Here is a 13,203-nt window from a genome sequence, read left to right as displayed (position 1 = left end):
TATTGTATTCTTTTCTCCTGTACTGTGTAATATTTGTGGTACAGACTCAGAGCAGGCATCATTGTGCTTAATAGATGCAGACATCATCACTGTGCACCCTGCCGTCAGCAGCTTATCCTTACCGTTCTCTGTGCCGGTGATCTGAGCCAGGATCCTGAAGGATCTGGACTGGGTGGTGCCGCTGCGAGGGCGCCAGTCCTCCGTGTCCTCCATTATGCGCTTCCTGCTGGCATCAGCGTGAGTGGGGACGTGGTAGAAGTGGATGTCTGTTTCCACCACGTGTTTCCTGGGAACTCTGAAAGGACAGGGCGGAAGACATCAGCAACAAGAGTTTTTAATTTGACATGCTCCAGATCATGATTTATTCAAGAAACAGAGATGCAGACTGACGTCGTTTACAATGAGAAGTATTCATTTTGTAAGATGCTATGAATACTCAAATACTCATACACTGCAAAAACTCCGATCTGCCTTAGTGTATTTGTCTTGTTGCTAGTCAAAAATATGTTTTTTTAGACTTATTATAAGCGTCAATCACTGATCAAGTCAAGATTAAACATTTCATTTCAAGATATTACAAGAAACAAATAAGGCCTGAATTCTTGTGAATGAGTAAAACTGCCAATGAAGCATGAAAAATGTACTGATTAAGTTTTCAAGGAACTTTCTTTTGAGAATTTCTCATCAGTTTCTTGAAATGAGATGTAAAGTCTTATGATCTTTTTAAAATCTAACATGAAACTAAGATAACTAAGCTTTGAGGAGAATGTTACTTGTAAAAGCTACTTGTCTAGTTTCATGAAATGAGATCAATATCTTATTTTTCCTTATTTTTTTTTATTTTTTAAAAATGAGTTTGTACTGTGTTTGTTTGTCTTTGTCCTCTGTAAAGCACATTGAGTTCAGGTTTGTATGAAATGTGCTTTTCAAATTGAATTGTGTAGGTGTTTATGAAAGAGCTGGGTCTTTAGCTTTTTCTGCAAAGAGACTCATTTGGAGTTGTTGGTTCATTCCACCACAAGGGGGCGACAGAGGAGAAACATCTAGTTTAGAAACTTTTACGCTTACTTTTACTCACTGTAAGAAATTCAGGCTTTATTTGTTTCCTACTATGTCTTGAAATAAGATGTTTCTCTGGACTTGTCAGATGAATGTGGCTCATATGAAGTCTAATAAAATATTAATGATTAGAAGTTACACACGCTAAGATTTGAGTTTTTGCAGTGTACGACTAAAAGCAGGTCAAAAGTAGATCTGTTCATTAGAGTGTGTTGTGAAATGACGTTAAGTCTTTTTAGTTTCAAACAGTGATTTTAAAGTCATATTCAGTTATATTATATTAAATACAAAATGTCAAAGTAAGAGGAATGGCATGAAAGTGTTTAGACTTCAGGTTACATGAGATGGAAATGTGAAACGCTGTTAAAAGAAAAAAAAAATCTACATTTTTTTTTGGTCAGACAAGAAAAAAGGAAGACAAAGTCACATCACACTTTGTTAAATGATTTAAACTCTTAGTCTGAAACACTGTGATACCTTGGCGGTGGTGGCTTTCTTAAAAAGAGAACAACAGGACAGAAGAAATCAGAAATAATACCCAACAGCAACGTTCAAAACAGCCGCAAATACACCGCCGAATAATCTACTAATAATACTTACTTCAAAATACTGTGAGGTCCACTTTAAGGGAGGTAAAGCAGAAGGAGAAGAAGGGGTAAAGATATGAGGAATGTATTAAATATCTACAAGAAAAATAAAAAGCATGCAGAAGAATAGGAAATATAGGAACGTAAAAAAAAAACTGCTGGACAACAAAACTTAATGCATGCAAAAATATCCATGGAGCTATTTGATCAATTGAGGGTTACCTCTAAATATACATAAATTCTCTTTTTGACCACAAGGTGGTGCTGCTGAGTTGTCTGTAAATGAACACGAGTGCATTCCTTTTTCTTTCTCTATTTTGTTGAAGTAACAGCTTCATGTTTGTCTGATTGTTTCACAAAGTGTCTTTAGCACTTGTATTGCTTTCTAATATTGGCACAATAAAAAATAAAAAAAATCTATGAATAAGATTTCATTCAGTCAACTTGAGCGATGTACACCATAAAAATAAAACACTCTAATAGAAGTGTTCTGCTGAAATGCAGGTGGAAAGTTTCACAGCTATTTTTTCAGTCTGTTCTAACATTTTATTTATTTATTTTATTTATTGAATTTGTACATTGCACATTCATCCACATATCAGCAATACCCATCTCTGTCGATATGCAGGAATTAGCATGAAAGCTAAATTTAGTGATTACAGTCCTTTAGGGGGGAAGTAACAAAAAAACACAAAAAACAACATGTGTGGTGTGTGTGACTACATGAATAGTCCGAGTGTGTGGTGTATCCGCCAGCTTCCTATCCAACATGGTGCTGACAGGTCATTCACTAATTGGCCATCAATAAAACTGCTCTGAGGACACACAACACACAAATCCACACTCACACACACACACACACACACACACACACACACACACACACACACACACACACACACACACACACACACACACACACACACACACACACACACACACACACACACACACACACACACACACACACACACACACACACACACACACACACACACACACACACACACAGGGGCATTGAAGACTTTTCAGGCTCTTCTGTCAATAAATCACTTATAAATACCCGCACCCAGCATCACACTCACCTAGCACATTGAACAGACTGATTTATGAGGCTCTCTCAACACATTCCTGCCACAGCAGCGGCTATGTGGGTGTGGGCGTGTTGACAGCTCTGTGTGAGCCTGGTCACACACTTACAGTCGCTTACTGGAAATGTCCGACAATACAGTGTGTGTTATGTGTGTCAATATCAGTATAGCTTTAATTTAGAGCTGAGGTAAAAAAAACAAACTGTAGCCAGCATATTGCATCACATCTGATGTAATAAGCTGCATGCATCTGTGCTTCACTTCTTAAATCATATAACATGAGAATGAGATAACTAAGCGATAGGGATAACGTTCTGCAGGGAAATCAAAAGCAAGTGCATGCAGATCCCATGATAAAGTACACAATCCTAAAATCTGTGTAATTTCTAGTAAAAATATGTCATTACATGTAACATGAGCCACGTTCACCTGATAAGTCCAGATAAAGATTATATTTCAAGACATAGCAAGTAAAACAAAAGGCCTGTATTTTTTTTTTACTGAGCAAAATGAGACCAACATCTTATATGAAGAAATGGTACAAGCCAATTTAGCTAGCTGCACTGGGAGCTATATTGACTCATTAAAAGCAATCCAGGCAGAGGCGCAGGTGGCCGAGTGGTCAGTTTTCTCACCCCATGTACATTGGCTGTCTTCCAAGTGGTATGCAAGTTTGAATTAAGCCTGTGGCATGTTATTCCCCACTATCTCTCTCCCAGTGTCCAACTCTATTATCTGCCCTGTCTCTAAGGGAGCACTCACACTAGGCAATCTGTACTTCACCCCTAAAGTTCAGTTTGTTAGACTAGTGTGAGTGTTCTGATCCTACACTTCACTGTGCACCCTAAATAAAGGCACAAAAAAATCTAAATAATAAAACTAAATAAAAAGCAATCCAGGCCTTATTGTTTGCTTGTAATACTATTTTGATGTTTTTATCTGGTCTTTTCAGGTGAATGTGGCTTATATATAATGAGATATATTTTACTTGAAATTAGACAAATGCACAAACAGGTGAAGAAAAAGGTCAATGGAAAAGTCAAAGACATGCTGCAGAGACTAACTTTGTGACTTTAGGAGGTGCACCGGTCTGCAACACAGAAGAACAGGGGTTGAAAGAGAAGAGAGAAAGACAGAGGACATTGAATCACACTCATACTCTCATCGTTAACATTAAAAACATTGAAAAGCCCGAACTGAAAAAAGTCCCCTCTGAAACGAAGCACATAGTTCATGAACTGCATGCAAACAAGCGTGCAAGATGCAAGAGTGGGCACACATGTTGTGTCGTATATAAAACCTGAAACAAAATGAACGAATGGATAGAGACATGAGAGGAGCAAACTGATATTTCCTCTGAGCAGGGACAGCACTTGAGGGTGAACCTGATTGTTGACCTCTGCTCTGGGTTTAAAGAATCGACTTTTGTAGCTTTGGAAGAGTCTGGTGCTGATAATGAAGCTCAGTAGATGATAAAAAAGATACAAAGAACAATCTGTTAGTATGAAGAAAGCAAGTAGAAGCTGTGTAAATAGAACAGACAGACCCAGATCTTGCTTCAATAAAGTTTGCTATTAAATATCACTTAGGCAAGGATGTGTACTGAAATGAAATGAAGCCTGTGTGTGTGTGTGTGTGTGTGTGTGTGTGTGTGTGTGTGTGTGTGTGTGTGTGTGTGTGTGTGTGTGTGTGTGTGTGTGCGTGTGGCTGCATGGTGTAAGATTATACTGTGCAGATGGACTGGTGTCTGCTGAATATCACAGAAAGGAAAACCGTGGGACCTTTAGTCAGAGAGTGGCCCGTAGGAAAGAGAGAGTATAAACAAGGGCTGATTGGAGACATCATGAGTCACAAAATGAGTAAAATATGTCTCTCGTTGTATCTCATGTGCAATATATCAAACCTGCTTTTGAGGTGAATATTAAAAATGGATGAACAAGGAAATGAAAGAATGGCGACATGGAGGTGTGTCAGTCAGTGAGGAGACGCAGTTTATGAGTAAAAATCTGCTTTGAAACTTTGTGTTGACTGATTAGAGAGACTCAGCTTCTAGTTACTCACACAGGCTAAATATACGCAGCTTAGTCACCACAGCAGGGTTACACTCACTATGCCTGTGGACGAGGGCGAGTTAGGGTCGAGTAGTTTCGCCCAGGCGGTCCGGTTCAGTTCGGTTCGGTACAGAATGCATTTATTGGCGTTTCCGATGCCAAAAGTTATAAATGGCTCCAAAATAACCGACCTGTACTGTCATACCCTTCTGCCGGGGTGCCATGATCCCTTGATTATGTTCTGTTATATTAAACAGGATTGCAGGAGCTCATTTAAAACTCCTCTCTTCTCCAGTTTTTTCCATCACATATACGAAGCTATTAAACGTCATTCGGTTGTAAAATCCTCTTTCTCCGAGTCCGACTGTAAACAAATTGTGATTAAACCCAATTCAGTTCCCTCCAAACGGTAAACAGACATCTGACAGTATTACTATTTAATGACTGTCAAGTAAATAATATCTACAAACCAGCAGCAACGTTGAGTCGCCACCATGAGAAACAATCATAAACACAGACTTTATAATTCGTTTTGTAACTGAAACCAGCGTTGTGAATAAAGTCTGGGATTCTGAAAATACAAACAGACGTGCAAGTCTTATTTACAGTCGGAGAGAAACTAATATTATATCCAAACAGCCAAACGGTTAAAAATAAAAGAGGTATGTTTGTTTGAGAACTATTTTATTTTCCAGCTCAAACAGAAAAATCTGACGTCAGTATTTATTTACACTGATGTACTTTAAAGCTTCTGAGTTTTTAGCTGCTTATGAAACAGGCTGAAAATAATGAACATATTTCTTTATGAACTACAAATGCAAAAGAGACCATCAGCATAACGAGGGGCGTATTCTATGTATTATATATATTAGGGCTGTCAGCATGAACTTTTTCATCACAATTCATTAAAAATAAGTATTTAATCGCATTTATTTATTTGGGGGCACCGTAGGTAAGCTTCTGCAGAATCTCCCTGGAGTCACAGTCAAGGAAAAGAATATCTCATTTCAGTTAAAAAAAAACTGCAGGAAAAGTCTGTTGATGAGTCAAAAGTAATATCCACCACTTGACATCAAACATTTCACCGTTCCTTTGAGCTGTTTTCATTTTACTCTTCGATCCATATCAAGTTCCTTTTCTCGCAGTTAAGTCATATTCTTCGATCTACCAGAAAGCCCTTATTTTATTACAAAATAAAAGTAGGTTTGTAATCAAAAAAAGGAAGTAAAGTACCCTTTGCTTAAGACAGTGCAGAAATTCAAAATAAAAGCCTACCACAAACAGTTTTTTTAATGCAAAATAAAGGAATTTAAACATGCGATAATAAATGTGATAAATCTGATTAACTGTTGAAATCCAGCGACCAATCGGGATTAATAAATGTAATCATTTGGAGCCCTAATAAATATATACTGTTTGTTTTTTCAATGCCTGCAACCTCTGCCATGGGGTAAATTTTAGAAGCACGATTTTAGAAACGGTTTCCAAAGAATTTTACGTCTGACTATTATGTTTGTCAAACCAAAGCAGGAAATGTTTCTTTCAAGCCTCTTCTTAGAAACGCACAGGAGAAATCAGCAAAGAGAGAAGCGGTACCGCTGAGTCGCAGTGTCCACAGGGGGGCGCCAAAATCAATGCAATAGGAATGTTCCTCTGGGAAGCTTCAATATTGTCAATTTTCAAATCCTCTGTTATCAAACACCAGCAAAGCAATACTGATGGCTACTGCTCATGTTATGCATGTAAGATATTTCAAAACCTTCTTTTTTGTGGGAATCTGTGAGGGTAACATCAGAGCCAAACGAGACACAGAGAGAGAGAATAATGTTGTGAAAGGAAGAGGACAGTCGAGTTAACATTTTATCTCGAAGGTCCCAAGAGAGAGACAGTCGAAGTGGGAAAATGCAGAGAATGGATTCACTTGTTTGAACGCCACTCACCCATTAAACTGCAAAGGCAAGGCTCCGCCCTGACTCTCCAATAGGCCCCGCCTCTGCCCCATGGCCACCTCACATGCGTTCTCGTTGGAGTACAGGTTGATCGGCGTGTTATACACCGACGGCTGGGGCGGGGAGAGGGCAGGGGGGGAGGAGGAGGAGGAGGAGGGAGAGGATGGGTATGAGACAGGAGGCGGAGGCGGAGGAAAAGGAGGGCTGCCGTGGGAGGAGGCAGGTGTGAAGGCGGAGGACGGAGACGGGATGAAGGGAGCAAACGGTGGCTGGGAAGGTGGGTATTCGCTGTCTGTTCCGCAGACCCCGAAAGGTCTGGGGGCTTTGCTGTAGGGGACGGAGGTGCGGTTGGAGGGGCTGAAGGAGTGAGGGTGAGGATGGAGCGGTGGTGGTGGATGGGTGAGGGCGACTGGTTTTATGATGTCTGATCTGATGTCCTACCGGCGTGAGAGAAGAGCATGCAGATACAAACGAAAAAAAAACACAATCACCACACAGCACACAGGATACTGATGCCTCTTATGTTAGATTAATGGATGTGTTTATAACAGTTTTGGATTTAATTCAATAACAGCTAAAAAAAAAAAAGAATTATGTTTCATGAAACGTGTTCTGAGATTTTTCTAGGAATAAGGAAGCATCAGTATACACAACTATTACTGAAAACTAAAACAAAACTATTTGCAACATTAGAAATAAACAGCACAAATACAAACACAAATCATGACATGTGACTTTTCGTGCAGAAAACGTGTGTGTATGGCATCATTTCAGAAGGGAACAGAAAAGTGCATAAAGCACACCATGGTACCCCAGGTCAGTTCACCTTTTTAATACTGTCAGACTCAATCAATTTTTAGATCCTTAACGTCTTATTATTTGAATTTCTTTACTTGTTCTATGGTAACAACATTGTTTGTAAATAAAAAATAATTTAGAATTTTGACATGAACGTAATAAAAAATGACATGGCAAACTTTAATTTTCATACAAAATATATAAAGATTTCCAAATAATAAAATGTATCCATAGCACTTTATAATACAGTGTACATAATACAAACTTGTTCATAGATAATACCTTTTTAAACAAGTTACAATAAATTATTTAATGTATAAATAAGACAAAATAAGTGCTTATAGCATCTCTAACTTAATTGTAACCTTACAAGGAATGAACAATACCGATAAGGAACTTTTTTAATATCCTTAACTTAAGTCTTTTGAGTTGTTTATTATAATCATTTGCGGTCTATTATAATCATTTACGGTCTTAGAAACATCTTTATTTGGTCTTGCAAAATTGTCTCTTACTGGGTTTATCTGTTGCTTGATTATAATTAACTCTTTTAAAGCAAATCCTTTTTATCTCACAAAATTCAATTAATTTAAGAACTGGAAAAAATTGAAGATCATAAAATATACAAATATCCTTTTTTTCAGCTGGTGTGCCTTCACTTAATAAAACAGTCACACTCTTGATTTTCTGGTATCCTTAAAAACATGCTGTGCATTTGATTAAACACATAATTATCTGTCATTTCACTGACATGCTCTTCAACAGTACCTTTGGTGCCACTGGAGGAGGTTTGGGAACACTGGCAGCCCTGGAGGAAGGAAAGAAGAGAGAAAGTACAAGTTAATTATGCACATCCCGAATATACTTTATTACATTATATGACTTGAAAATGGTCTGTTTTTGATACCTGACTGTGTATTCTTATTGTTTATAAGCTACTGTTACCTATCATCCTGTAGGAAGGCAACACAAGTTTATCATTAAAGCACAAATTCATACCTGAAAGTGCTTTAGTAGACTGTGTCTGTGTGAGGTGAGTCAGATTGTGAATATGAAATACGAGAATGCTTTTGAAGGCAGCTGTTCTTAGTCTTGAAACACTCGTATCAATGTGATACTGTTGATGCTGATACTTGACTAATGAGCTCCCTTAAGGTCATCTAAACACTAAATTTGTATCTACGCTGATATTACGCCAGACTAATATAAGGTTGACAAATTATTTTTATATTGATTTTTATCGAGATAATATTTCATCTGCTTTCATAGATGAAGGGCCTGGCTTCTGATTATATTAATGCAAAACAAGTGCAGGATATTGATGCAAATTTAGATGAGACATTTACTGCTGTTCAAAGGTGGAATTTACTCAATAACAGTAACACACATGGAACAAATGAATGTAATTGATTGCACCACAAATTCATTGTGCATGATAAGAAGGGGGAAAAAAATAAACGAGTTCACATAAATTAAGGGTTAGGTAAACCAAGAAGTAACCGAAGATGTGTGAATGTCAGCAGCCCCACATTCCTCTCAGAGCAGCCTTTCTAGAAACTTCCTGAGGGAGGTTCATGTCCTTCACCTCAGTAAATTTGAACCGACAGACATTGTGGTAGCTAGAAACACATCGGGCTACACAGCTACTCTGGCCTTTTTCTCTCTGTCTCTTGTTTCTCTGTAGGTTTAGTTTTCCCACTGTGCCCTTTGATCGCCTTTTCATGAGCACTGAGCCTCTAAAAAGATATGAAGACAGAAGCAGAAGGGTATCATGCCATTAAATTAATCAACAACTCACCCTGACCTGAACAGCTCAGGGAAACAATCTAAAAGGCCGTGAAGTAAGTCTTTTAAGAAGACTGTTTACTGCTACTGACAAGCTTTACTGTCAAAATACTGAGGTCAAACTTTGAACGTCTGCTAAACCAATAGGAAAAGGACCCTCTTTTGCATCTCCTTAAGTGTCAAAGACATTCCTCATATCACTTGAGACTACCTGTTTTTTGTCTCAGTGAGTCAATGTGAGCTGCATGCCTGTCCTGACTTCCACTGGACACACTTTACTGTCAAGTATAAAAGCAACCCGAACATATACATTGAAATTGAAACTGACAGCAGTGATCTCACTTTCACTCCAATGGCATGAAATGACCTGGGAGAGACACATATACTAGTCAGCGTAACAAGTATGCATTTCAAATTCGTAACTGACAATCATGAGTGCAGTAGCCGCGATTACACTGGAGCTAAAACTGGAAACACCAGCATTGAGTGGACCTGTGGATTTGAAAAGTCATTGGTGGTTTTAGGCTCCACTTAAGGTCGTATATTACTTTAGTAATTTCTATTAGGGCCGCAGTGAATCACAAATCTCACTGTTTGGATTTGATCATAGATTTATGTCATGGATTTAATATTATTTTCACTCGACTGGACATCGACCTCAATCAGGCCTAATGAATCCCTCCCTCAGTTTTAGCATCTATAGAAAACGTTGCTTCAATTCCAACAATTAAAACAAACAGTCAGATAATCCTGATTCCCCTTCTTATTTAGAGAGTGCTTGAGCTTGATCACAGCTGGAAAATATGTCACCAGAATAGGAAGGCTTCTGTTTTGCCCTGGTGTTCCAGAGGAACAAAAGGACCTTCACTGTATCAAACACTATGCAGCAGGAATGTTTCTCCATAGCTCAAATGTGTGAGGGTCAAAGAGCAAGTGGATGCAATAAAGACATTGACAGTGTGACAATGACAAACATGGCATTTCATACGTCTACCTCTTACACACCTCATGGAAACATTTGCGGGGCTGCTTATGTATGTGTGTGAACTTCATCGGTGTGGAGAGTTTGACTTGATTAAGAGTTAAAGAACAGCTGGTATTCCTGTACTCTTGAATTTGTAACACGGCATGTTGCATGTTAACTGTCAGGCTTGAAGAGTCTGGTCAGTTTCTCAGTTTCATGTTAATGTAAGGTTTATGTAATAAAGTGATTAGTCTGTTCATGGAACTGAAAGTCAGTAATACCCCAGCTATTCTTTGTGGTGACAGCCATTTTGGTTTTGCTTTGATACCTTACCACATCCCAGTGCATGCCATGGTTGCAGTGGTGTGTTTAAACATTTTTCCATATTTTGTAAAGCCATTCATGGTCATATCCATTCTGCTTCTTTTGAACGCTGGTCATTGGGACTTGCATGTGAATCGAAATTTTGTGTAATTGCCTGGCATCCTCATCCGGATTTTTATCTTTTTCATGAACCAAAATGAGTGACTTGAGTGGCTTAGATGGGCTATTATAGTTTATCTGCTACACTGTCACAATTTACATTTAATGAACAAAACAGCACGGCAACTTTTTTCAAAAGTAATGCAATCAAGTCCTGCAAAAAAAGCAGTTGGGTTGATACAACAGTGTGTTTGTATTTGAGCATATCATCCATGGTGTTGCGTTCATTGTTGAATTCCTGGTTATTTTCTCTCATTCTGTGAATCTCGTGGCAACATCATATCGGCATCCCTTCATCTGTTATTATTGCGATGTACTTTATGAGCACCATTAAAGACATGAAAGCTAAAATGTTCTATAATTCTCCGTTTCAAATTTTATTTTAACAGACAGATTTGGTTTTAATGTTCCTCCACACTTCACTTTTGTCCTACTTTTAGTCACTTAAAATGTGTCCCCACATTAATGCACTACAATAAATTGATTCGTCATAAAAAGTGGGTTATCGTCACTTCTCCTCTTTAATCATCTGTGCACTCTCTTCTATGTTCTCAGCGTATTTAATCTCTCCAGTCTATTCTTACTCGAGTGAGATCATAGACCGGTGTTTCCAGGGCTGTGCCCCCAACACGCCAACAGCTTAACCAGAAAGCGACCAGCAACACTGAATCAATGGGAGATTGTTGGGTCTGTGTATGTGTGTGATTTTTATGTGATAAAAGTGAAGCGGTCAAGAAGCAGGAGAGGTTTAAATGGAGGTGACATAGACTGGGATCTGTTTGCAAGTAGAAGGTGAACACATGGTCTATGTAATACCAACATGTATGTTGTCTCCAGGCCAAGACACAGAACTAGTTACACACCTGAAGAAAATGTACAGATTGAAGTTAGTCTTTCATACAATGCCTTCATGTGTGTGTGACTCTTCACTGTGTTCCCCTGTAAGATAGAAATATTAGTGGACACACACACACACACACACACACACACACACACACACACACACACACACACACACACACACACACACACACACACACACACACACACACACACACACACACACACACACACACACACACACACACACACACACACACACACACACACACACACACACACACACACACTCAAACACTATCAAACGTCAATCTTGTTTAAAATTCTACACACACATCATTCCCATCTCAGCATAAAGCAGCTTTTAAACGAGGTGTGTTGCTATTTGTGTGACAGAATTATTAGAAGTAGAGAATGGACAAAGGCCAGCTGTCACACACCCACACATACAACCAGACATACTGATACAATGATGTATTACTCAGGGAGGGGTGACAGTGAGTCAGGCATGAAGGGGTTGAGCCTGAAAAAAAAAATGACTGCAAAGTAAAGTTAATACACTCCATAGCATCTGCATATGCAAAAAAAAAAAAAAAAGGTTCACATTCAAATAGGCACATCAGGTCTATTTTTGGATTAAGCACTTCTTAGAAATTTCCGAATATTGTGTGAAAACCTCAAATTGATCGGCCTGTTTACAGAAGGCTTTTTTCCCACTTTAACATAGCTGTACTGTGGTCCCCTCTAAATCCAGTCTGGTGTTTTTATGAGCTATGCACTTATCCTAGATTTGCACCTAATTTGTCTTGAAGATACTTTTTTGGCACTTCCTCCAAGATTTCTTTTGAGAGCTTTTGCAATCCTGCCAAGGACATTGGGGCATGATTTTTAACATCTGCAGTCAATAGGAATCAATGCAGGGTTTGAAAAGGTGCCCCTGAAATCTGTCATTTTTTCAGTTTTCGAAATTTACTTTTTTCCCTTCCAGTTGTAGGCAGCATTAGATACCGCAATGATGAAGAATAAAGTGTGGAAAAGACTAAATTATATTGTAACGGGGCCTTTTTGTCTCTGCAAATCCATGAATGTATCAATCACGCTATTGGGAATATGAGTCTTTTCTCTGAGAACCAAGCTACAGATTCAAAAATGGATCACTACCTCCCTCCCTGTGTAATACGGGGACTTCATAGCTTGGAAATTTATGTACAAGCACAAATGTGCTGAAGTTAAACTTTGGTTTTTCAGTCAAAAATTTAACAAAATGGTCACCTCAAACTTTTTCTTTCTCCTGTTCTAACATCTTGTTTTTTTTATCCCATCTCTAAACCCTTTTTGTCCTTTTGTTTGTGTTCAGTTATCTCCCTCCTCTCTTCTTTGTTCCTCCTTCCTGCTTTTAATGCCATGTCTTTTTCTCTTTCCCAGCAATGAGGTCACTGTTTTTTTAAACAAAGTTGATCATGATTATTGAAACTAAGCCCTCTGAAATGTATGCTGTCGTCATTCCTGAAGGAGGGACAAACAATCTACCCTTGTCCCATGTCTTCTTTTTTTTTTCGTACCTTATAAGGAGATATGAGAGTGTTCTGGTTTAAT

The 13,203-nt window shown here is 38.5% G+C and overlaps 1 protein-coding gene across 4 annotated transcripts in view; it reads right to left on the bottom strand.

Moving 5' to 3' along the window:
- Nucleotides 1-13,203, bottom strand: part of pdlim5a (PDZ and LIM domain 5a) — a 76,520-nt gene that overhangs the window by 28,590 nt on the left and 34,727 nt on the right. Inside the window, exons 4-8 of one of the 4 annotated variants that reach the window (XM_020640803.3) lie at nt 8,304-8,343; nt 3,802-3,827; nt 1,660-1,680; nt 1,537-1,554; nt 123-295 (exon numbers count right to left, since the gene is read on the bottom strand). In XM_020640803.3, the coding sequence (XP_020496459.2) occupies nt 123-295; nt 1,537-1,554; nt 1,660-1,680; nt 3,802-3,827; nt 8,304-8,343 (278 nt within the window). Of the gene's footprint in view, nt 1-122; nt 296-1,536; nt 1,555-1,659; nt 1,681-3,801; nt 3,828-6,728; nt 7,175-8,303; nt 8,344-13,203 lie in introns of all 4 variants that reach the window. The other 3 variants (XM_020640804.3, XM_020640802.3, XM_065951352.1) reach the window with 3 other exon arrangements.

Source organism: Labrus bergylta, chromosome 2, assembly GCF_963930695.1.
Source record: "Labrus bergylta chromosome 2, fLabBer1.1, whole genome shotgun sequence".
NCBI classification, from domain to species: Eukaryota; Metazoa; Chordata; class Actinopteri; order Labriformes; family Labridae; genus Labrus; species Labrus bergylta.
This window is presented reverse-complemented; position numbering and strand designations above follow the sequence as displayed.